Below are 26,295 nucleotides of genomic sequence, written 5' to 3' on the forward strand. Positions count from 1 at the left end.
TTATTCCGTAATCAAAAGGAATGTACAACTACTGATTTGTGCAGCAATATAGATGAAACTCAAAAGTATGAGGTCATTTATGAGAAATTCTAGAAAAGTTGAAACTAGGACAGAAAGTGGATCAATGTTTCCTTGCGGGTTGAATGTATTAATTTTCTATACTACGTAACAAATTACCACAACTTTAACAGCTTAAAACAATGCACATTTATTATTTCACAGTGTTAGTAGGTCAGAAGTCTAGGTCGTTTTTAACTGGATTCTCTGCTCTCTGTCTTACAAAAGTGGTCGAAGCATCAAATGACCTGGCCTTTTATCTGGAGACCCTAAGGAAGAAGAATCTGCTTTCGGGTTCATTCAGGTTGTTGGCAGAGGTATTTCCTTGTAGGAGTGAGGTTCCTGTTTCTTTGTTAACTGTCAACCAGGACCTGTTCTCTCATGTTAAGGCCCCGTCCACCTTCGAAGCAGCAATGGCACATCAAGTCTTTCTCGTGCTTCAAATCTCTCTTTTTCTGTCACCAGCCAGAGAAAGCGCTCTGCTTTTAAGGATTCATGTGATTACATTAGGCCCAACCAGATAATCGCCATATTTTTAGGTCAACTGTGCCATATAACGTAACGTGATAATGGAATAGATATCTTGTCATATTTACAGGTTTCTATAGGGTATGAAATCTGGGGATGGGGGTTGGGTGCACTTTTGGAATTCTGCCTACCACAGTGAGGAAGGTTATTGACTGCGAAGCGGCACAGGAGAGCTTCTCAGGGTGATGGAAATGTTCTATAGCTTGGTTCTGGTAATGGTTACATGACTGTAGGTTTGTCAAAACTTATGGAACTGTACACTAACGGGATGAATTTTATTGATTGCAACTTACACTTCAAAAGCTGGTTAACTTAAACATCCTATGTACAAAAATATTGTACATAGGAAAATTAGCTGTCACTGAGATACTAGTGACCTCTGAATGGTTTAATTTGTATCTTATCGAATAGAAAATAGACTAAAATAGAAATAGAAAAAACAATATAAAATAGAAGAAAGAGTAAGGAAAACTACAGTTGTGTGTGTAAGTAGATTTAGAGGAATAAAAGGGAGGAAGGAGTTAATTACTAGCTGCTCCTCTAGACCTTCTGTTAAGAGTTAGATTCCTTCTGCTCTGCCTTCCTTTTTGCTACCCAGGTATTCTGCCTGGGGATTATAAATCTGAATGGTCTTAGCAGCATCAGCTCTAGACCTCTGTCACATATAATAGCAATTGTGCACAACATAGACTATAGTGACTATCTGCTATCATCCATCCAGCCATCTATATATGGTGCCATTATGTGAAATAAAGACTAAAATAATATTGTCCTTTTGGCTCCAGTGTAATAATTACTACCATAAACCTGGTGTTTCTGATATTCTTTCAGGCTGCCATTTTTCTCACTTGCATGCCCTTTCTTTACCATTTCATCTATTCTTATGGTTTCTTATGTATATATGTTCATGACTTGAAAATCCATTATGTTCAACCCTAAACTCTTCTCCAGGATTACCTTTTGAATCTAAGGATTACCTTTGAATCCAGGATTACCTTTTGGATCTCACCCCTTGAATGTTCTGTAGAATCTCTTTCATTTTATCCCAAATGGAGCTCTATTTTCTCTCAAACAAGCTCATTTTCCTATAAATGCTATTTGAGTTGGTGTAACAGTCCTACTACCATTCACTGTAGAAACCTGGGAACTTCCTTTACTTTCCTCTCTGCTTCATAGGTTTTGCTGACCTTACATCTGAAAGAGTGTCATATTCATCCCCTGTTCCTGCTACCGCTGCCCTTGTGCAGGCCCATGCCATCTCTCCTCCGCATTCCTTCACCAGCCTCCCAATTTATCCCTTTTACTTGCAGATTAATTTACCTCAAATTCATCTGATTCATTGCCATGGTCTGTTTATACCACAAGTCTGATTGTAATTTCCCTGCTTAAAACCAACAAAAGCTTTTTGCCACCTATTAGGTGAAGTCTAAATTTCTTATGTGACCTTCAAGACCAGCCATGATCTGACCCCTGGTTCTGTCTGCCTCATACTTTATTGTGTATATTACTTGATTACTTGGTTCATAGCATGTCTTTGAAATACATCTTGTCCTCCCAACATACACATGAAACTTGTGCTCATTTTTCGTTTTATAGTAAGATGTAACCTCTCTAAGAAGCCCATTCTGCTTCCACATGGATCTTATGCTATAATATGCGTATCTCTGACTTTGCATATTTACATGTTTTGTTCTTTTTTTCTTTGGGCTTCAGCTGCACATAACTGAGTTAATATTTTTTTATTTTCTAAGTTGGCTGTCTAACCCTGTTTCAATTATACATATATACTCCTCCTTGCTCAGGTGATCATATAATGCATATGTGTTTTCACACATACATTGTTTTACCAAAGTGAGATCATATTAAATTCCTGCATTTTGCCTTTGTCACTCAACGACACTGTTGTATTTTCCTCTAATGTGGTCTTGTGGTCTGTCTCTGGAGAGTGGCTATAAACACTACCCCGTCCCTGACAGGACTTCAGGAGATCTGGTCATTGATGTTTACAGTGTGCCTTTCACAGGATACTTCTTTATCCTGGCATATGACCTAATGCCTTAGTATCCATGACCCTTGATAGGTGTCTCTCACAGGAAACTTGTTTATACTGGCAGATGCCCTTGTAGCTCTTGTCTTACCTGTGTTGAGTTTATTCCTATCTAGATAGCCATTCTCTGGGAGAGTCCTGACCAGAAAAGAAGTTGGATTCCGCTGTTATTGGGTGAGACACACAGGATACAACTCACCAAAACACATGAAATAACAGAAGCAGTGTTACTTACAAATTGAGAGAGGAGAGGGCAGCATGCCTCCTACGGCCAGCTGGAAGTGAGGAGCCACAAGACACGCATATTCAACCACTGGGTAGGGAGCAAGAGACAGAGAGCGAGGGGAACCTGTGGGCCAAAGCCTTTATTGGAGTCCAGGATATTACCTAGGTGGGTTTCCTGGAGGGAGTTCTAATTGGTGGGTTTAGAGTAAGTGGGTACATGTTTCATGGAGTCACTGTGACTGAAAGGTGGTCACTGTGGCATATCTGCACAGCCTATGCAGGCTGTGTGAGTCAGTAGGTCAAGTCAAGGGGGTTGTATTTCACTGACCACCTATAAAGAGGTGGTAACTAGGAAGCAGTTGTATAAAGTGGATATCTGGATTGACCACATTGAGGAACTAGCAGGCAGAAAACTGGAAACTGTCAAGGGTAACTGAGCACTGTTTCTGGTACGAGAAAGTCCAACTTATGTTCAGAGTGAATGCAGAGGTAACATAAAATTATAGGAATTCACTGCAAACACCCTGTTAGCAATTATGTTCCTACTGGTGGATATTTACTTTATTTCCTTCATTATTTACTAGTACAACCTAATGTACCTCAATAAAAATAGCACTTTTATTTCTGGGGTATAGATTCTCAGTATTGAGTTTTGGAGGTTGAAGTGTGTTTTAAATTTTAATAGTTGTTGCCATGTTGATCTAATATTGCCAGAGGGTATAATAGTATGATTACATTTTTTGTTAGCAGTGAAAGAAGGTACTTCTTCCCTTTTATCCTCATCAATAGTATTTTAATATTTTTGCCAGTCTGCTAGAAATGAAGCAGCTTTCAACTACTGTACTATAATTCCTCTGATTTTGGAGGTCCCCAAGATCCCTCCCACCTGACAGATTTGTTGATTCTCTAGCAGGACTCACAGGGCTCAGCATATAGTTGTATGCATTGCTGTGATTTATTACAGTGAAAGGATATAAAGCAGGATCAGCAAACAGAGAAGGAGCAGGAGGTGAAGTCTGGAGGAAACCAGGCACAAACTTCCAGTTGTCTTCTGCCGGTGGAGTCATACAGGGCACACTGATTTCTCCAGCAATAGATTTTGTGATGACATGTGTAAAATGTTGTGTACCAGGACGCTCATTAGAGACTCAGTGCTTAACATTTTATTATGGGGTGGTCACATAAGCATCCTCTGCCTGGGACGTACCAAAATTCCAGAGTTCCAGAAGGAAAACAGGTGTTCAGGATAAACATTTTGTCTGTGCAGTTTAAGTGCAGTGACCCACTCTTATCAGGGTCGTAGAAAGCCTTCCCAAATCTTGAATTCCCAAAGGTCAACCCTGCAAGCAGACCACTGTAAGGATGGCAGTCTCAGGAGTGCTATGTAAAATCTTTTCTTTTGCTCTTTTTAAAAATCAGCTTTATTGAAATGTAATCACATACCATACAGTTCACCCTTTAAAAGTGTAAAATTCAGTGGTTTTTAGTATATTCACAGAAATATATGTACATTACCACAGTCAATTTTGGAACATTCTTACCACCTCAGAAAGAAACTCTACCTTTAATGATCACCCCTCATGCTCCTATAGCCCCCACTTGTCCAGTCCTAAACAACCATTAATCTTCTATCTTAGTAGATTTCCTAGTTGTGGACATTTCATATGAATGGAATCATATAATATGTGATCTTTTGTAACTGACTTCTTACACTTTGCTTAACTTTTTTAATGTTCATTCATGTTGTAATATGTGTCACTACTTCCTTTTTATGGCTGAATAATATTCCACTATATGAATATACATAACACATTTTGTTTATCCATTGATTGGTTGATGGACATTTGTTTGGGTTGTTTCCACTTTTTGACTGTTATGAATAATGCTCTGTTAGCTATTTTCTTCACAGCCTCCCAAATATTTATTGAGAGAATAAATACAGACTCACGTTTTCATTCTCATAATAAACTGTATTATTCTTTTCAATAGTATGTTATTCCTTTGACATATTGATAGATTCTGTTTGCTAGCATTTTATTTATAATTTTTGTACCTATAATCATGTCACATTCATATGAGATTTACTATGTTTTGATATGAAGGATATGTTAGCCTTATGAAATGATTTGGGGTTACTTTCTATTTCATTTTCCCTGTGGCCTGCAGGGATCTAACACTAGAATTAACTGTTATTTGAAGTCTAGATGAAATTTAACTTTGAATTTATCTGACCCAGATGCCATTTAACATGGGAGAACTTTTATCTCTTTTCCATTTTCTTCTAAACTAGCCTTTTTAAGCTTTTCATTTTTTCTTGTATTAATTTTGGTAATTTGTATTTTGTAGGAAATTACCTGTTCCTTTAGATTTTCAAAGTTATTGCCATAAGAAAGAAAGTAATATTCTTACCATTGCTTATGTGTCTGGTCATTTCTCCTTTATCAATTTCGTTAGTGTTTATGTTTCTCTCTCTCTCTCTCTTTTTTTTTTTTTTTTTTTTTCCACCTTTATCAGGCTTTTTGTAAAGATGTTGTCAGTTTTTGTAAAATTTTACTTTGGGATTTATTTGTTCTATTGTTTGACTATAAATTGACTTGGAAATCTGTTTTCTTTTTAGTATTTAGGTTTCACAGTTTTCATCTTACTTCTCTTTTTTCCTACATCATGTTTGAATTCTTTGAGTTACACATCCTGTTTTTATCTGAGTTTCTCAGTCTCTAATTCTGGGAAATTCTTAATCATTTCTAGAGATATTTACTTATTTCCCTTCCTGAGAATCTTACTAGATATTGACATTTAAATATTTTAACAGTGTCTCATACCTTTTGAGAAGTGTTTATATTTTCTGCTTCCTTATTCCTTTTTTAATGTTTTGTAGGAGAATTGCTTGGCTTGAACTTGTTGCTCACTAGTATGTTCTTGCCCTATATTCTGTTTTTTTTTTTTTTTTTTTTTTTTTTTTTTTTTTTTTTTTTTTTTTTTGAGACAGAGCCTTGCTCTGTCACCTAGGCTGGAATGCAGTGGCGTGATCTCAGCTCACTGCAAACGCCGCCTCCCGGGTTCACACCATTCTCCTGCCTCAGCCTCCCCAGTAGCCGGGACTACAGGCGCCTGCCACCACACCTGGCTAATTTTTTGGTATTTTTTAGTAGAGACAGGGTTTCACCATGTTAGCCAGGATGGTCTCGATCTCTTGACCTCGTGATCCCCCCGCCTTGGGCTCCCAAAGTGCTGGGATTACAGGTGTGAGCCACCGCACCTGGCCCCTGTATTCAATTTGCTAGTTAACTCATCGAGTTTTTTATTTCAGCAGTTTGAAAAATCTTGACATATCTTCAATTGGTGAATATTTATTATGTTTGTTTTAAATTTGTGTTCTCTTTAGTCTTTTTTCTTATGGTATAGATTGTTCAGTTTGTTGCCTTTCTTTCATTGTGCTCATACTCTCCAAGTGTCTGGTTATATTTTTCCTAGAAGTACCAAGTTATGAGCTAGTAATATTTGCCTGGGGAGCAGGGTGAAAGACTAGGCTCTAACATGCGTCTTTGTGTGATTTCATGGAGTAGAGGTGGGGGTGTATGAACTTGAGTCGGGGTGATGCAGTTTGACAGTTGGTGCCAAAAAGGAACTTCCTGTTGACCTGCCTAGAGGCATCATCTTCTCCAGGACCTGCTATTCTTATTGTATTTATGCAGCACGGATGAGGACAGAACACACAGGGGCCTTGCAGGTGACCTAAACTTGTTACCGTTTCCCAAACTGCTTGTGTTCTGGTGCTTTCCTGATATAATAATCTCCTGTACTCTGCAGATGGCACTGGGGTGGTAGCAGAGCTTTTCTGTCTCATTGCATCCTGTAGGGTAGAAATTCTCTGCCCAGAGTATTGCCCAGAGCAATGGAAAAGGTCATAACTAGGTGTTTTCCAGTTGGTAGCGTTTGGCCTGCTCCATCTCTTGGTTGCCATTTCCTTAACACCTTAGAAGCCAGTTGCTTTTAGTGTCCCCAAGGTTTTTCCTTCATTAGACTGCTTTTTGCTTTTGTGTAATCTACAGGGTTGAGATGGAGGGAGGGAAGCAGAAGTTTGAAATCTTGTGCTGGAATGGAAGCCATAATATTTTTAAATTATCTGTTTGTGTCTGTGCCCCTCACCAAACTAAACCCCTTAAGGGTAGTGATTTTTATATGTACGCTAAGGTATATATTAAAATAGTTCATGGAGCAGACTTGGTGTCTAATAAAGTTTATTGAAAATATTTCAAAAAGATTCTTTCATTAAAAATAAAAATGTACTACCAATACAGAACTTCCTTAATGTTGTAAAAACATGATTAAATTTATTAAAACCTTAATTTGTGCGCAAAGTTTCAGGATCATTTAGATCACTTTAGAAGGAGTTATAAACTGTAGAGTAAAATAAAAATAAGAAAACAACTAACATAATACATTCATCCCTCAGTGGACTGGTTCCAGGACCTACTGCAGATACCACAATCCATGGATTCTTAAATCATTCAGTGGACCCTGGGGAACCCACAGATAGTAAAAGTTGGTCCTCCACAGCTGAGGTTCCGCATCCCACAAACACTGTATTTTTGATCTGTGGTTCTTGAATCCACAGATGCAGAACTCGTGGATATGGAGGACTGGCTGTATAGTCCTCCAAATGTTTTATAATTCTCAAAACATTTAACCTATGTTAAAACAGCGCTGTTACTGTTATCCCCATCTTAAAAGTGAAGAAACCATGAATCAGAGATAGTAAGAATGTATCTAAGACTAAGCAGCCAATAAATAGGCCTAGAAACAAAGTCTCCTGACTTGGATTCTTTTAGAGACTGATACTTCTTTATTTTTCAGTGCTTCTCTATTTTAATGGCTATTTGATTAATGATATTGAACTGATCTGTGTCATTATGTCTGTCATCTTTTTGTGCTGTGGAACTCAATGACTGTTACCCAGAGTTTTTGTTGTTGTTGTTTGTTTTTAGAGACAGCATCTTGCTGCCCTGCCACCCAGGCTGGAGTGCAGTGGTGCAATCTTAGTTCACTGTAGCCTCAAACTTCTGGGCTCAAGTAATCCTCCCGCCTCAGCTTCCTGAGTAAAACTATGCTTGGCTTTTTTTTTTTTTTTTTTTTTTTTAATTTTTTGTAGAGACAAGGTCTTGCTATGTTGCCCAGGCTAGTCTTGAACCCCTAGTTTCAAGTGATCCTCCCCACTCGATCTCCAGAAGTGCTGGGATTACACATGTGGGCCACCCTGCGTGGTCATCACCCGAGTTTAAAGCCAGAGTTCTTAAAAAGGGCTTGTGAGATCCCACATGATCTGTGTTTTTCCCATTTACTTTTCTCTTTGTTCACATTTCTCCTGCCACACCAGGCTTTATTTCTCCACTGTACCAGATATGCTCCTCAGTATCTTTGAGGTTTCTGTTCACTGTGCTTAGAATTCTTTCTCTCAGGTGGCTTCTTCATCCCTTTCCAATCTTTGTGCAAATGTAACCTCAATGAGACCATTGTTCATTATCCTACCTAAAAGCACAAACCATCCCACATTATATATACTTCCTATCTCTTTTTCTTAGATTGCTTTTGTTGCTACTTAGCACATAACCCTTCTAGTACACTGTACAATTTATTGTACATTAAGGTATTGTCTGCCTTTTTATTATAATGTTAGGTCCAGTGACTGGTTCAATACGTGACTCAAAAAATGTTGAATGAAGTAATTCATCAACAAAATTCAGTTGATTAGACAAAACTGTTAGTAATACAGGTATACCGCTGAGGTATTGCAGGTTTGATTCCAGACCACTGCAATAAAGCAAGTTGCAGGAATTTTTTTGTTTCGCTGTGCATATAAAAGTTATGTTTACACTATACCACAGTCTATTAAGTGTGCAAAATAGCATTGTCTAAAAAGACAATGTATATATCTTACTTAAAAGCTACAGTTAGAAAATGCTAATGATCATTGGAGCTTTCAGTGAGTTGTAACCTTTTTGCTGGTAGAGGGTCTTGCCTTGATGTTGATGGCTGCAACTGAATCAGGGTGATGGTTGCTAAAGGTTGAGGTGGCTGTGGCTATTTCTTAAAATAAGGCAATGATGTAGTTTGTCACATTGACTCTTTCTTTCACCAAAGATTCCTCTGTAGCATGTGACAACATATCAAACAGTGTAGCTGTTTGATAACATATTCCCCACCGTAGATCTTCTTTCAGAATTGGGGTCGAACCCTGACACTGCAGTAATGTTCTAAACAGCATCTTCACCAGAAGTTGGTTTCATCTCAGGAAGCCACTTTCTTTACTCAGCCACAAGAAGCAATTCCCCTGTTCAAGTTTTATCATGAGATTGTAGCAGTTCAGTCACATCTTCACATTCCACCTACAATTTTAGTTCTCTTGCTGTTTACATCCAGTTACTTTCTCCACTGAAGTCTTGAGCCCCTCAGTCATTCGTAAGTGTTGGAATCATTAACCAAATATCCTGTTAATGTTGATATTTTGCCCTCTTCTTGTGAATCCTGATTGTTCTTTATGGCGTCTAGAATGGTGACTCCTTTTCAGAAGGTTTTTCAGTTTACTTTGCCCAGATCCATCAGAGGACTCTCTTTCTGTGGCAGCTATGGCCTTATGAAATGTGTTTCTTTTTTGTTTCTTTCTTTTTTTTTTTTTTTTTGAGACAGAGTCTCGCTCCGTCGCCCAGGCGGGAGTGGTGCGATCTCCGCTCACTGCAAGCTCTGCCGCCTTCCAGGTTCACGCCATTCTCCTGCCTCAGCCTCCCTAGAAGCTGGGACTACAGGCGCCCGCCACCACGCCCGGCTACTGTTTTTTTATTTTTAGTAGTGACGGGGTTTCACGGTGTTCGCCAGGATGGTCTCGATCTCCTGACCTCGTGATCCGCCTGCCTCGGCCGCCCAAAGTGCTAGGATTACAGGCGTGAGCCACCACGTCCGGCCCGAAATGTGTTTCTTAAATAATGGGACTTAAAAGTCAAAATACTCCTTGATCCATGAACTGCAGAATGGTTATTGCAGGGATGAAGCGACATTCATCTCTTTGTACATCACCATCAGGAAATCTTGGGTAACCAGGTGCATTGTCAATAAACAGTAATATTTTGAAAGGAATCTTTTTCTGAGCAGTAGGTCTTCAACTGTGGGCTTAAAATATTCAGTAAACCATGCTGTAAACAGATATGCTGTCATCCAGGCTTTGTTGTTCCATTTGTAGAGTACAGTCAGTCTAGATTTATCATGATTTTTAAGGCCCTAGAATTTTCAGAATGATAAGTGAGCATTGGCTTCAACTCGAAGTCAACAACTGCATTAGGTCCTAATAAGAGAGTTGGCCTGCAACTGGAAAGGCGGCCGCCCCCTCGCCCGTCACGCAACGCACATTCTTGGGGAACCTGGTGCTAAACCATTTGTAGACGACCTGCTTCTGGGTAGGGGTTTTGTATGTAGCAGAGCAGCTCCCTCACTGCAATCTATTGAAAGTCAGCCCTCAACACAAGGGTTGGAAAAAATTAAAAAGTAATTAAAAAAAAAAAAAAAAAAAGAGTCAGCCTGTCCTTTGAAGCTTTGAAGCCAGGCATTGACTTCTTTCTGACTGAGAATGTCCTGGATGGCATCTTCTTCTATCTGTCCATATCATTGTCAGTCTTCAACTGTTTCTTCAACAGATGACAGTCTTCATCTGTCAAACGGTTGATGACTGTTTCTTCTTCAACACGGAAAATCTGCTAATTAGTGTAGCCATCAGTTAGCTAGATCTCTGGATAATTTGCTGTAGCTTCTCCATCAGCATTTGCTGACTCACCTTGTATTTTTATGTTATGGAGATGGTATCTTTCCTTAAACCTCCTGAACCAACCTCTTTTAGCTTCCTACTTTTCTTCTTTAGCTTCCTCACCCTCTTTTTCTCAGCTTTCATAGAATTAAAGAGCATTAGGGCCTTGCTCTGGATTGGGCTTTGGCTTGAAGGAATGTTGTAACTGGTTGGATCTTCTATCTAGGCCACTCAAATTTTCTCAATATCAGCAATAAGGGAGTTTCGCTTTCTTATCATTCAGGTGTTTACTTGAGTAGCACTTTTAATTTTCCTTCAAGAGCTTTCCCTTTGCATTCACAACTTGGATTACTTACTGTTTGGTGTAGGAAGCCTACCTTTCCGCCTGTCTCAGCTTTCAACATGCCTTCCTCACCAAGCTTAGTCATTTCCAACTTTTAACTGAAAATGAGAGACATGCGACTCCTTTTACTTGAACGCCTAGGGGCCATTGTAGGGTTATGAACTGACCTCATTTCAATACTGCTGCATCTCAGGGAATAGGGAGGCCTGAGGACAGGAGAGAGTTGGGGAAACAGGTGGTCAGTGGAGCAGTCAGAATACACACATTCATGGATTATGCTTGCTATCGTATATGGGAGTGGTTCATATTGCCTGAAAACAATTACAGTAGTAACATCAAAGATAACTCACCACAGGTCAGCATAACGGATACAGTAATAATGAAAAAGAATTACTGAAGTGTCACATAGACATGAAGTGGGCATATGCTGTTGGGAAAATGGTGCTGGTAGATTGGCTTGGTACAGGGTTAGCACACACCTTCAATTTGTTAAAAAGGCAGTATATCTGCAAAGTGCAATTGAGTAAAATGCTATAAAACAAGGTATTCTTGTACTCATTTGTTTTTAATTCATAAGTTTAACATTTAAAGTCCTTTTAATCAGGAGTGTGCATTTATTGATACCATGGAAATTTAATTCACCAAGATTTATTTATGACTTAAAGGTTTCTTTTGAATAATTATACATACCATTTACATAAAATCTGTCTTTTTTGGAAAAATACAATTCTGTGTAAGACGGATAACAGTATATTAATAAATAGAACAATTTAGTATTGACAGATATAGGATACCAGCTGAAATATAATTTCTAGGTTTTTGGAGAATATTTTCCTTATGAAACCATCCTTTGAACATTGAGCTTAAGATAGGTAGGGATTGATGTCACAGTGATATTTTAAAAATGTAAATGATGAAATTAAAAAAAATATATATTAGAATGCTATCAGTTCTAATCCTTTTTATGACGAGTTTTAATTCTATATTCAGTATTTGTGTTGAAATCGTAAAGTTGAGTTTTCTTATTTGCATTTGCTTTTATTTAAACTTTTTTTTTCTTTTTTGTAGATTTGCTTTGAGGTCACATTGATATGAAATATGGAGTCACCTTTCATAACTTCACCTGGGAAAGAGAAAGAAAACTTTCTTGTTAAAAAAACATAAGGAAAACAAACAACCAAAGGAATCATGCCAAATGCCAACTCTCCATCTTTTTGTATTATTAGCATATTCTGTGCATCAGGACAAATGGCTTATGCATTAAAGGAGATGATTTGTTTATCAGTATTTTTAGCCATTAAAAAAAATTGTTTTCATATTAACCTTATACAGCTCCCATAAAATTGAACACATCTAAACATCTTTAAGGCCTTGTTTAAAACAGCTTTCTTTTTTAGTGCTTAGAACTTCTATGTTTATGCACCGTATTGTTACTTGTCAAAGTCTTTAAGAGTTTATAACATCAGGAAAGATATGGACTTGGAAACTTCCATTATTAAAATAGACTGCAGTGGATTTAAGTGGACAATTCAAGACATCCATTTTATTGTCCAAAATATTACATAAAAGTGTATAGTTTTTAGCCTAAATGCAAACAAAGTTGCTTGAAAATGGCATGGGTAAAATTCTTACGGAAACCTGGTGGCAATCTTGGAAAAGTTTATCAGCCTGGAAGTATGCTATCCCTAGCCCCTACCAAAGGCTTGTTAAATGAACCAGGACAAAACAGCTGCTTTCTTAATAGTGCTGTACAGGTGAGACCATAATTACTTACTATATTTTAAAAAGTACTTTTCAGAATATCCTTTGTTTAACGCTTCTTTAGCTCATACATTAAAAATAAAGTTACTATAGATTAGAATGACTTTTTAATATAACTTTTAATGGGAGCAAAAATGTTTTGGCTGGTCATTTTGGTTTTTATAATAAATGGAAATGTTTTTTTCAACAGACTGATGTATCGCTGTGATATAAATAATCTTCTTATTTAAAAGGTTTATTTAGTAAATTAAGGACATTTTTCTAACATACACAAACGTTTTTGTTTTAATCAGCTAACACCCCTCCCTTAAAAAAACATACAGTAGGGCGAGGTGGCGGGCGCCTGTAGTCCCAGCTACTGGGGAGGCTGAGGCAGGAGAATGGCGTAAACCCGGGAGGCGGAGCTTGCAGTGAGCTGAGATCCGGCCACTGCACTCCAGCCCGGACGACAGAGCGAGACTCCCTCTCAAAAAAAAAAAAAAAAAAAAACAACATACAGTATATGGATCCCTGTAGATAGAATAAAAAGACTGCTTGGATTGAAATGAGAATGCAGAGTTTTTAATCTCAGTACTCAAACTCCCTTCACCTCCCACTGTGGTCCTTAAATTACCTCTGTGGAATCATCATTTGGGCAGCACTGTTTTGGTTAAATTGGAGGATAATCCATTTTGCTTCAATCCTTACTGAAAATCTTTTAATTAACCTGCTTTTCTGCCTTAGATAACTATACTTTCTTATGCATAATAAAGTTTTTATTCAGCAGTTTTAGATTTTATGGATCCTGTGTCCTGACCATTGTAGAGTACTACAGATGAGGAAGATTTAGAATACTGATAAATTTTTCTATTGACCTTAGAATATACCTTAAAAGAATTCATATATAATGATTCACTTTTCATGTGTATTTTTTCTTTTGAAAACTAATAGAGAAAAATATTTGTTGATTAGCTCATTTGACGGATAAACGCGTGTAGAGTGTGTCAAGTGTACAGATGTCTGACTCAGAGCTGTGTTCTCCGTTGCCTTCTACCTGAGACAGATGCCAAACTTGAACGTACTCTAACTCACCCAGGAAAGAGAAGCAGCTGGTATTAAGAAAGCATTAATTTACTTTAGTTCGCTTAAATGCTAGTGTTCTACCCTGGCTCAAAGATCCCACTGACATTACTGTGACAAATGCAGAAAAATATTTATTCAGTGGCAACGGATATAATAGTGAAATATTAGATACCAAAAGACCTGGAATTAAATGATTTTGATGGAATCAGGCTGTGAGAAAGGGTTTCTGCCTTTTCAGATACTTTTCTATTTATCCGTTTTCCTACCCTTTTTCCCTTTTATGTTTCCCCCTTTGTTTCTGTCCTTTTCATTAGCACCCAAAATACTATGTATAGTTCAGAGAAACAAAACGCATATTAGAACAGGTGAAAATTTTGAGTGAGGAAACTTACATGGATCAGAACATTGAGAAGTATTCCTATGATTATGTATTTTTAAAAAAATGAACGTTCTTCTGACATTTACCATGAAGACTGTTTACTTATACTATCTGCATAGTTGCCATATCTGGTGCTCATCAGTTTTTTGCATAGATCCACATTCCATCTGGTATCCTTTGCTTTTGCTTGAAGGTTCTTTCTTGTAATACAGGTTTATTGGTGATCAATTCTTTCAGCTTTTGTATGTCTGGAAAAGATCTGTATTTCACTTTTGTTTTTGAAGGATATTTTCACTCATTAAAGATGGTCCAAGTTGACATTTTTCTTTCAGTACTTTAAAGATTTTTGCTTCTCTGTGTTTTAGCTTGCATTATTCTAATGAAAAATCTAATATTCTGATCTTTGTTTCTCTGTATGTTATTTGTTCTTTTTCTCTAGGTGCTTTTAAGATTTTCTCCTTATCATTGGCTTAAACCAATTTAATGATGTTACAAGTTTCTTCTTTTTTTTTTTTTTTTTTTTTTGAGACAGAGTCTCGCTCTGTCGCCCAGGCTGGAGCGCAGTGGCCGGATCTCAGCTCAATGCAAGCTCCGCCTCCTGGGTTCACACCATTCTCCTGCCTCAGCCTCCCGAGTAGCTGGGACTACAGGCGCCCGCCACCTCGCCCGGCTAGTTTTTTGAATTTTTTTAGTAGAGACGGGGTTTCACCGTGTTAACCAGGATGGTCTCGATCTCCTGACCTCGTGATCCACTCGTCTCGGCCTCCCAAAGTGCTGGGATTACAGGCTTGAGCCACCGCGCCCGGCCCTCCTGATACAAGTTTCTTCATATTTCTTGTGTTTGGGTTTGTTGAGCATCTTGGATCTGTGGGTTTTGGATTTAAATCAAATTTGGAAACACTTTGTTATTTCTTCAAATAATTTTTCTGACTCTTCCCTCCTTTGGGGTTTTCCAGTTACATACGCAGTGGGTTGCCTGAAGTTTTCCAGTTGTTCTACAGCTCACTGATGCTCTCTTTATTTTCTTTCTCAGTCTTTTTTTCTCTTTGTGTTTTATTTTGTGTGGTGTCTGTTACTCCATTTTCAAGTTCATTAATCTTTTCCTTTGTATTGCCTAACTGCAATTAATCCCATCCAGTGTATTTTTTGTCTTAGACATTGTAGTTTTCACTTTGAGAAGTTTGATCTTGGTCTTCTTAAAATCTCTTTCATGTCTCTACTTAGCATTTGCTAGTCTGTTAAACATGTGAAGTGTAGTTGTAATAATTGTTATTATGTACTTGTCTGCTAATTCTGTTATTTGTATAAATACTGGGTGTGTTTCAATAACTTGGTTTTTTTTTTTTCTTATCTTGTTTTTGTTTTCTTTTAATACTTGGTAATCTTTTGTTGGATGTCAGACAAGTTTTACCTTGTCAGGTTATGGATATTTTTATATTCCTAAAAATAATCTAGAACTTTGTTCTGAGACAGAGTTTATTTGGAAGCAGTTTGATCATTTTACTTGAAACTTTGTTAGGCAGGACAGAGCTGTGTTTACTCTTGGATTAAATTCTCTGCTATTGAGACTCTTCTTTTTCAACCATTGCTCTGTGAATTATGAAGTTTTCTCTTTGGCTGCAGGAATAGGCACTATCTTGGGCCTGTGCGAGCTCTGGGCACTATTCCCTCTAATCTTTTTGGGTGTTTCTTTCCCAGGCCTCAGACAGTTTCCTCATAGTACACCCCAAAATACTGGAGGGGGATCGTCTACTGATCCCTGATGTTAACTGTCTGTGCAGCTCTCTGCAGTACTGTGCCCTGTCAACTCTAGCAGCTTTGGGGGATCTGCTGGTCTCTGTTATCTGCCATATAAGCTAATTTACAAAGCCAATTCTCCCTGACAAAACAACTCTTCAAATAGATTTTCTATGAGATAAGACCTTTCTTTTTGAAAATTCAGAATGCAAATGTTGATTTGCAATTTGATGAATACTTTATAAAAAATGCTGAGAAATAAACTGTAGAATATGTCTTAAAAGAATTTACTAAACACGACATTAAAATGTTTAGATCTAAGACAGAAAAATGAATTTATATGCCATTTCATATTAATATTTAAGCTATTTCTTACATTATTTTCAAGTAAAGAATGTATGATGAAAGGTTTGTATTTAATATATGTATAGATATGTGTTGATCTTTTGGGACTAATATAAGAAATATGTATAAATATTCAAAAATAACTACATTAATTTTGTTAGGCACCATTTAAATTGCTACATGCAAATAATGAAAAAGTGTATATTGCTAAAAACTAATTAGTTCAACAACTAGCTTAAACCTTAATTTTTAAAAAATAAGTGATAGAATATAATCAACATTTTAAAATGAAATGGGACCAGGAACATTGGCTCACACCAGTAATCCTAGCACTTTGGGAGGCCAAAGTAGGTGGATCACTTGAGGTCAGTAGTTTGAGACCAGCTTAGCCAACATGGTGAAACCCTGTCTCTACCAAAAACACAAAAATTTGCTGGGCGTGGTGGCAGGCGCCTGTAGTTCCAGCTACTCAGGAGGCTGAGGCAGGAGAATCGCTTGAACCCAGGAGGCTGAGGTTGCATTGAGCCAAGAGCACCATCACATTCCAGCCTGGGCAAGAAAGTGAGACTCCATCTAAAAAATAAATAAATAAAAATAAAATAAAATAAAGTGGATGAAGATTAACTATAATTAGGATAATTATTTTGTGATAGCCATTTGTTAAAGTAGCCTTTACACTATTGTGTTAAAGACAGTAATGTACAGGGAACTTGAAATAAATCACATAAAACATTTTATCTGTAGATTGATCCAGTGTAACTCAGAGTTTTTGTAATCATAGAAAACATTCTAGTTACATTTGGAAGACTTCACTAACTTTATAAACAGATTATAGAGGGTATTCTATTTTAGCTGAATATTTTAAACTTTAATGCAAAAGCAGTACAATTAGGTCTAATATAACACATTAGTGTGATTTTAATGTCTGAGAAGCAAAGTTATAACATTTAATATTATAATACTGTTTAATAGCTCACATTTTTTGTATTCTTACTGCTTGTTTGAACATTACATATGTCACCTAATTTAATCCTTACAACATCCGTAAGAGGTAAGTACTACATTTATCTTTATTTTACTGATGAGAAAACTGAGTCCCAGAAAATATTTTGCCTGAGTCAGTCCAGAAATTGGTAAACAGTAAACTCAGAATTAGAAACCAGACACCTGCCTTCAGATGTGTTTTATTAACCTCAGTGGTATACTATTTCTAAAGCTGTGCTATCATTAAATCATTTTCTTTGTAAAATGGATTTCATTGTATTTTTTAAAATATGCTAGGATGTGATACTCAAAGTTTTTAAACATCATCAAGTGCTTTACAAAAACACTGAGTTATCTGTGGTAGAAAAATTGATCCTATTCATTATGCTTTAATAAAAGGCAATGTTTAAGGAGAAATTCTAAAATGACATTTAGTTGTGGAGTAGTTGAAAATATAGGACATATTAAAACCAGTTTGTTTTTATTAACTTTTTGTTTTTATTTGGGAGAAAGGAGAGATCATGAATAGATTTTCTTAGGTTATTTGAGGACACGACTAAAAGATAGAGAAATTTGAAGATATTATTTGTTTATTGTAGTAGTAGTATCAGTCACAAATAGCAGCTGGTACTCGTTGCATGCCAGTTGAGTACCATACCCTGCTCTAGAAACATTACATATTATTTAATCCTTACAAGAACTTTATGAGACACAAGTACTATTCTTATCCTCATTGTATAGAATTCAGGTTTTTCAGAATGATTTTATGTACTGGACTGATTTGTTTTGACAGTTACAATCTTTTTGGGTTTGCTTTATCTTTGTCTTTTAGTAGCAGAAGATAAGTGATAATTGCAGCAAGTATATACTTAGGTAATTTATTAATGGCTGCTGCTTACTATGCTGTACACAGGTACCCCCTTTCTTGTTCCATGTACAGTGACTGCACACACCTCTGCTCACCCCTTTTTCTTGCCATAATGTGCAGACCCCTATTTAGTACACTCTGGCTTTAAAGTCTAATTATATTTCCTTTCAAAATTTCAGTTTGTTTCAAGTATTATAATCACTTCCTCTTTCATGTCTCTGCCAACTTTTCTATTTGGTATTCCATGTTTCCTGTTCAGACCAAATCCTTAATGAGGAGTTGGTTTTTGCCTGCTCCATGCCTGTCATGGTTTTTCATGTGCACCAGTAACAGTGTCTTCTGAATCCAACTTTTATATATGCACGACATGCATGTAGCAATTTTATACTTGCTGTTATTTCCAGCGGTTATGTATGTGTGATTATGTACAGGCAATTAAAAGAAGTTACTTATTAGCTTTTTGCAATTTGTAAAATATCTAAATCTGTCTTTTGTTACAGTAAGAAAAATCTGTTTGTTTCTTTTTCCTTCACATCTTACTGTTTTTTAGGTCTTATGGCAATTGGATATATTCCGACGAAGCTTGCGGGTTTTGACTGGACATGTTTGTCAGGGAGATGCCTGTATATTTTGTGCATTGAAGGTAACCTTTTAATAGCTCTGAAAAATTACTATCAATTGTTCCTTCAAAAATTTAAGTTTGATAATTTATATATTGGGTCAGTTTGTTGTAACTAAAGTTCACTGTCAGGTGATTAATAGTTTTGAAGATGAATTCTTCACAGTGTGACTTATTCAGGTTTGTGTTTTCATTTTCCTCTTTAATGTAAGGACAGTTAAAAATTAATATTCTAAGTAGAAAATTGTTAGGAACATTATCTTTTTCATTATTTTTCAGTTATTCTTACTTATTTTAACAAATGTTTTTGGAGCTACTACTGAGTTCTGGGTACCAGTGTAGTTACTGAGGATACAGCAGTGAACAAAACTGATAAAAATTGCTGTTCTCATAGAGCTTGTATTCTTATAGAGGAGGAGACAATAATAACAAAGCAAAATATTATAAGTATGTTAGATAGTAATAGTTGTAACAGTGGAAAAATACATTAGGGAAAGAAAATAGGGAATGTTGTGTAGCCAGGAAAGCCTCACTGAGAAACTGATATTTGAATCGAGACCTTGAAGAGCCCTCCAGGTAGGCAAAGAAACAGCAACTGCAAAGGCCTTGAGGTATTAGTATACCTGACATATTTAAGGAACACCAAGGAAACGTGGGTGGCAGGAGCTTTATGAGCAAGGAAGAGAGTGGTAGAATATGAGCTCCGAGGTGAGGGTAGCCGAGGTGGCTTTAAAACATGTCTGCAGATTCTTTTGCATGCTTCCTTATCCAAAATCTAATTCCTTGAATATAGACTGGCCTTAATGACTGATACCTGTCAAATAGACTATGGCAGAACTGAGGCTGCAATCCAGATATCTGAGGTTGGGTTAGTTTAGAAAAGGTGATATAGCTATCACCCAGCTCTGTTTCTTGAGTTGCTCTTTCTTGGAAGTGAGCCACCATGATGAGGAAGCCAGGTGGCCTTGAGGAAAGACCACTTGGAGGCATTCTGGACACAGCTAGAGCTGAGTTCCCAGCCCACAGCCAGCATCAACTGCCAGACATGAAAGAGTGACCTTAACATATTCCAGGTCCCGTCATTCAAACTGTCCAAAATGACTTCAAATGAAGCAGAGACGTGCTGTCCCCACCCAAATTGCAGATTTGCGTAACTACATTTTGGGGGTGGTTTAGTTACAGGGCAATACATAACTAGAACAGGGGTTTAGATTGTGTAGGGCCTTATAGACCTCTGTAAGGATCGTGGCTTTTTCTATGAGTGATTTAGGGAGATGGGGGATTGTTTTGAGTGGAAGAGTGATACAGACTGTTTTAACCAGATACAATATTTGAACTAGATCCCTGTGGCTGCTCTGCTGAGGAAAATAGAAGGAAGACAAACAGAGTGTCCAGTATATATTAGCAACTCATTTGTGTCACTGAAATCTTTTGCCAGAGAACTTAAGATTTTGTTATACATTTTAGAGATAAATGTTTCATTTTTTACATTCTTGAATATTTGAACACACACACATAGACACACAGACATTTTTTAAAAAATTTATGTGCCTTAATTTCATTATGTTCCTGAAAAGATTGTTTGAGTAAATCACCAAAGGAAGAAATTTTATATTCTCTTTTTTTAAGAACATGGCAAAATAGGGTTATTGTTAGGAAATGAAGAATGAGCCTAGATCACATTACAGTATCACATTTTATTTATTCCACAGTAAATTTTGAATGTTTTGTCTAATTGTAAAACCTGGGATTATTAATTTCCTAGACCAGCTCTCCTGTAGCCCTGAACAGTTACCTGCCTCTTTCCTGTGCTTGCCTTCCTTTCCTCCCCTGTCAAAAACACACATAAATACATTGCATTTTAGCCAAACTGGGCTCTATTTCTCAGAGCTGGTCTCCACCTCAAAGTCTCCTCATTGTTATTCCTTTTGTCTGGAATGCTTTTCTTCCAAATGTCCTCTTGGCTAACACCCTTATTTCCTTTATGCCTCTTCTCAAATGTTACTTTTCCATCAGTGAGGCCTTCCCCGACTACACTAGGTAAAAGGTAAGCTGCCTCCATCTATAATATCCCTGGCATTTCTATCCCCATTACACTGCTTTATTTTTCTCTCTTGTATCTCTTTATTTTTCTCTACTGTAGTTATCACATTCTGATGTTACATAATTACTTCTTTGCCTTCTCATTACTATCACTACTATCCATGTAGGTAGGGTTGTCATCCATTTTTCTAGTGTAGAACAATGCCTAACATATACTAGGGAGCCAAAAAATATATGTTGAATGAATGAGTAATCTTAAACATTACCTGGAAGTTAATTGCCTAAATAAGAGATAAAATCTGAAAGTTATTTTTCATCTTTTACTATTCATAATTTTAGCTATTTAATGGCTAAAATAATTATAGTTCTGGGTATCTAATATCAGTTGACATCTGTATTTTCTAATATTTTATTTATAAATTATATTTTTTTGCAGTAGTGAAACAGATTAATGAAATGTTTTCCTTGTATGTTGATCTTAAAAATATTTTTTTTTTGAGATGACATGACCCCTTGAGCTAACATGGGACTGAATGTGACCAATACTACTTTGGTGGACTGTCATTGAAAAGTTTTCTTTTTTCCTTACTTTTTTCCATGTAAGATGGTTGTCATAAAATTGTAATTTATTAAAATGTTTTTTTCTTGCTTAAGTTTAATAAGGAAAATTGAAAATCAGATTAACAACTATGATTTCATGTTTCCAGTTTCTCGGGTTTAGATTAGAAACTGAATGATGTTTCCAGTTTCTTAATTTAGATTAGAAATACAAGTTGGGTATCCCTTGTCTGAAATGCACAGGACCAGCAGTGTTTTGGATTTTAGATTTTGTTTTTTGATTTTGGAATATTTGCATTTATGTATTTACTGGTTGAGCATACCAAATTTAAAAGCATTTCCTTTAAGCATTGTGTCAGTGCTCAAAAACTTTTAGATTTTGGAACTTTCACATTTTTGATTTGGAGAAATTCAACCTATAATTCTCTAAGTTAGGAAAACTGATAACTTAGGGGTGGTAGGACCTTTTCTTAAAAGTTAAAAGTCATTATTATCTCTTTTCTGCATCTTCTTGTAAAATGGACGTTTGCATTTTTTAAAGGCAAATTTAGTCAAATAATAGTGGGACATTGTCATTCCGTTAAATCATCTAATTTTTAAATCAGGATTTATCATTTTCTGAGGTATTCTTAAGACTCCAGTAGAAAATTTTTTTAAGTTTTAGAAGTTTGTTTAGGTTACTTTTTTCTTTTAAGACTAGTGAATTCTACCAATTTTTGTGTGATTATATGTTTATTTTGTTTAGCGTAATTCTAATTCCTATTGTATATTTTTAGATTTAAAGCAACTTAAATCTCAAAATTCTGTTCCTTAAACAACCTGCATCAGAATCATTTGAGGAATAGTTTAAAAATGAGCCTCACCTAAGACTTAGTCAGAGTCTGAGGGTGGGACCTGGGAACCCTACATGTTTAATTCTTGTGTCCACTAACATTTGATTTAGAGGCTGGTGCAAACATTTCTACACTTGATGATACAAATAATTTTTGTATGAAATTTTAGAGCACAAGACTTATGTGTTATTTTCCAAGTATAGAGTTTTGAGTTTCTCTGTGTTGTAATGAAATTACTGAAATGATTTTAAAGCTGGCATTAAACTTACTGATTTTCTTGTTGATTCCCAGACGATATTTGCACAGTTCCAACATAGTCGAGAAAAAGCACTTCCCTCAGATAACATAAGGCATGCTCTTGCAGAAAGCTTCAAAGATGAGCAGCGATTTCAACTTGGCCTTATGGATGATGCTGCAGAGTGCTTTGTAAGTATTTCTGATATTCCTTAAGAAGTCAGGATAGTAGTTTTCATTCCTTAGATGGTACAAATGTTGAGACAAATGAAACAAAAATTTAGAACAATAGAGAAATGTCAGAACTGGCCGGTAGATCCATATCTTACCCATCCTTCAAGCCTCAACTTCAATCCATCTGTGTTTTGTGTTGTACTTTTGGTTTTGATTATTTGTGTTGCTCTAATTTTTACTCTTAGGCTACTAAAATATTTTAAAACTTAGTTGGAGCAATAAGCTTTGCTGAATATAAATGATATCACTTAAATCAGTGTTCTGCCACTATAGGGTTCACATGTACAGCACATTCCCAGCAGTAATAGTTTTCATTGCATGCAATGATTCTCTTTGGGAGATAAGGGGATTTTGGTGGGAAGTTAACAGGGGCAACAGCCTGTTACCCACATTCCAGGTTGAGAATCACTGAGGTTGATGTTCTTAGGCTCTGTGTTACCACCATATTAGAAAGTAGAGCATTCCTTTAATCAGGTACATACTTTATACATGTAAAATAGGTATGTTAATTATTAAATGTCTCGGTTAATATTGATGTCACCTATAAATAAGTTGTAACCATTTCTTCTCTCTTCTTCCTGTTTCTAGTCAGCAATTTCTGTAAATTCTTTCATCAGAAACCCTTTCAAAAGTTTTTTCTTTCCATATTAATTCCCTACCACAACTTCTTCCAGGTCACCATATTTAAGCCTCCTGCTGGTGTCCATTCAGCCTGTTTCTTTATGTCCTATTTTTTAAATAGCCACCATATTAATATGATTTTCTTCAGGTTAATGCTTACTCTTCAAATATTTCCATGATTCAAATCTAGACTTTTTATTCTGATATTTAAGGCCCGTTATGATTAAACTCCACCTTCCCTCAGTGCTTCATTGCTGGATTTTTCTTCCTAGTGAGATTATTCCATTCTGTTCCTCACATATATTTTTATATTCCTGTTTATACTCCTTATTTATAAGGCTGTTATACTAGCAGCCTTTGCTCAAGTTCCTGAAATACTCAGAACTTTAAAAATCTATCATTTTGTGAAGGTTCAAACTAAGTCTATGCCTACTAGACAGCACATGACCAAACCACCCAATCCATTCCCTGTAGAATTTACTGTCTGTAGAGTTCATTTGGCGTGTGTATATTATTAATCCCCTTTTTAAAAATGAGCATCTTCATGGTTTCCTTAGATGGAAGGCTCATGACTAGCATCTTGCATAGCACACTTGCATGTTGATTAAAATGTCAATAACAGCACACACAGTAATGAAATATATCCATATTTCTTCTGTTTGTAATTGATTCTTTGCTTAAAACAAATGTATTTTGAACAATGCTAAACTTTATAGTTTTACTTTCACTTAAATGAATTATTCTAATACATGGTATGATAATTCACAAAATGTCTAGAAATCTAGGCTTAAATTATTAAATGGTCTTAAATATCCTGGAGCAGAGGAGAGGGAAGTTAGCTAATGAATAGAATCCATTGGTTAAGCTTTGGTAAAAAGAATTCTGTTAAATAAATACCCCTTATTGATCTATATTGTAAATCAACATTTATATAAAATTCATGGCAGATTACATTGCCTTCATTATGGTGTTAGTGTAGATATAGAGCCTTTGTTTTGCTGTTACTTATACAGACTAGGTGATTCAAGTAGGATTTTTTTAAATCATACTTTAAATTCTGGGTTACATGTGCAGAGCGTGCAGTTTTGTTACATAGGTATACACGTGCTGTGATGGTTTGCTGCACCCATCAACCTGTCACCTACATTAGGTATTTCTCCTAATGTTATCCCTCCTCAGCCCCCCACCCCTGACAGGCCCCAGTGTGTGATGTTCCCCTCCCTGTGTCCATGTGTTCTCATTGTTCAACTCCCACCTCCAAGTGAGAACATGTGGTGTTTGATTTTCTGATCTTGTGATAGTTTGCTGAGAATGATGGTTTCCAGCTTCATTCATGTCACTGCAAAGGACATGAACTCATCCTTCTTTTGTGGCTGCATAGTATTCCATGGTGTATATGTGCCACATTTTCTTAATCCAGTCTATCATTGATGAACATTTGGGTTGGTTCCAAGTCTTTGCTATTGTGAATAGTGCCACAATAAACATACCTGTGTATGTGTCTTTATCCTAGAATGATTTGTAATCCTTTGGGTATATACCCAGTAATGGAGTTGCAGGGTCAAATGGTATTTCTAGTTCTAGATCCTTGAGGAATTGCCACACTGTCTTCCACAATGGTTAAACTATTAAACTCCCACCAACAGTGTAAAAGTGTTCCTATTTTTTGACAACCTCTCCAGCATCTGTTGTTTCCTGACTTTTTAATGATCGTCATTCTAACTGGTGTGAGATGGTATCTCATTGTAGTTTTGATTTGTATTTCTCTAATGACCTGTGGTGATGAGCATTTTTTCGTATGTCTGTTGGCTGCATAAATGCCTTCTTTTGAGAAGTGTCTGTTCATATCCTCTGGCCATTTTTTGACGGGGTTCGTTGTTTCTTTTGTTTTGTTTTGTTTTGAGACAGAGTCTCTCTCTGTCGCCCAGGCTGGAGTGCAGTGGCACGATCTTGGCTCACTGCAAGCTCCGCCTCCCAGGTTCACACCATTCTCCTGCCTCAGCCTCCCAAGTAGCTGGGACTACAGGTGCCCGCCACCACGCCCGGCTAATTTTTTGTATTTTAGTAGAGATGGGGTTTCACTGTGTTAGCCAGGACGGTCTCCATCTCCTGACCTTGTGGTCCACCTACCTTGGCCTCCCAAAGTGCTGGGATTACAGGCGTGAGCCACTGCACCCGGCTGGGTTGGTTGCTTTTTTTCGTGTAAATTTGTTTAAGTTCTTTGTAGATTCAGGATATTAGCCCTTTGTCAGATGGATAGATTGCAAAAATTTTCTCCCATTCTGTAGGTTGCCTGTTCACTCTAATGATGGTTTCTTTTGCTGTGTAGAAGCTCTTTAGTTTAAATAGATCCCATTTGTCAATTTTGGCTTTTGTTGCCACTGCTTTTGGTGTTTTAAACATGAAGTCTTTGCACATGCCTATGTCCTGAATGGTATTGCCTAGGTTTTCTTCAGGATTTTTATGGTCCTAGGTCTTACGTTTAAGTCTTTGATCCATTGAGTTGATTTTTGTATAAGGTGTAAGGAAGGGGTCCAGTGTCAGTTTTCTGCATATGGCTAGCCAGTTTTCCCAAAACAATTTATTAAATACTGAATCTTTTCCCCATTGCTTGTGTATGTCAGGTTTGTCAAAGATCAGATGGTGGTAGATGTGTGGTGTTATTTCTGAGACCTCCATTCTGTTCCACTGGTCTATATATATGTTTGGTACCAGTACCATGCTGTTTTGGTTACCGTTGCCTTGTAGTAAAGTTTGAAGTTGGGTAGCGTGATGCCTCCAGCTTTGTTCTTGCCCAGGATTGTCTTGGCCACGCGGGCTCTTTTTTGGTTCCATATAAACTTTAAAAAAGTAGTTTTTTCCAATTCTGTGAAGTGGTAGCTTGATGGGGATAGCATTGAATCTATAAATTACTTTTGGCAGTATAGCCATTTTCACGATGTTGATTCTTCCTATCCATGAGCATGGAATGTTCTTCCATTTGTTTGTGTCCTCTTTTATTTCATTGAGCAGTGGTTTGTAGTTC

General features: G+C 36.8%; 1 protein-coding gene across 2 annotated transcripts in view; it reads left to right on the forward strand.

Annotated features, from left to right (window-relative positions):
- The window catches only part of USP53 (ubiquitin specific peptidase 53), a 78,344-nt gene that overhangs the window by 14,693 nt on the left and 37,356 nt on the right, over nucleotides 1–26,295 (forward strand). For both annotated transcript variants that reach the window (XM_025386480.1, XM_025386479.1), the window contains 3 exons: nucleotides 12,061–12,746; nucleotides 18,679–18,771; nucleotides 22,473–22,607. In XM_025386480.1, coding sequence (XP_025242265.1) covers nucleotides 12,603–12,746; nucleotides 18,679–18,771; nucleotides 22,473–22,607 — 372 coding nt within the window. In that variant the 5' untranslated portion in view covers nucleotides 12,061–12,602. The remainder of the gene's footprint in view (nucleotides 1–12,060; nucleotides 12,747–18,678; nucleotides 18,772–22,472; nucleotides 22,608–26,295) is intronic.

This window comes from Theropithecus gelada, chromosome 5 (genome assembly GCF_003255815.1).
Source record: "Theropithecus gelada isolate Dixy chromosome 5, Tgel_1.0, whole genome shotgun sequence".
Classification (NCBI taxonomy): Eukaryota; Metazoa; Chordata; class Mammalia; order Primates; family Cercopithecidae; genus Theropithecus; species Theropithecus gelada.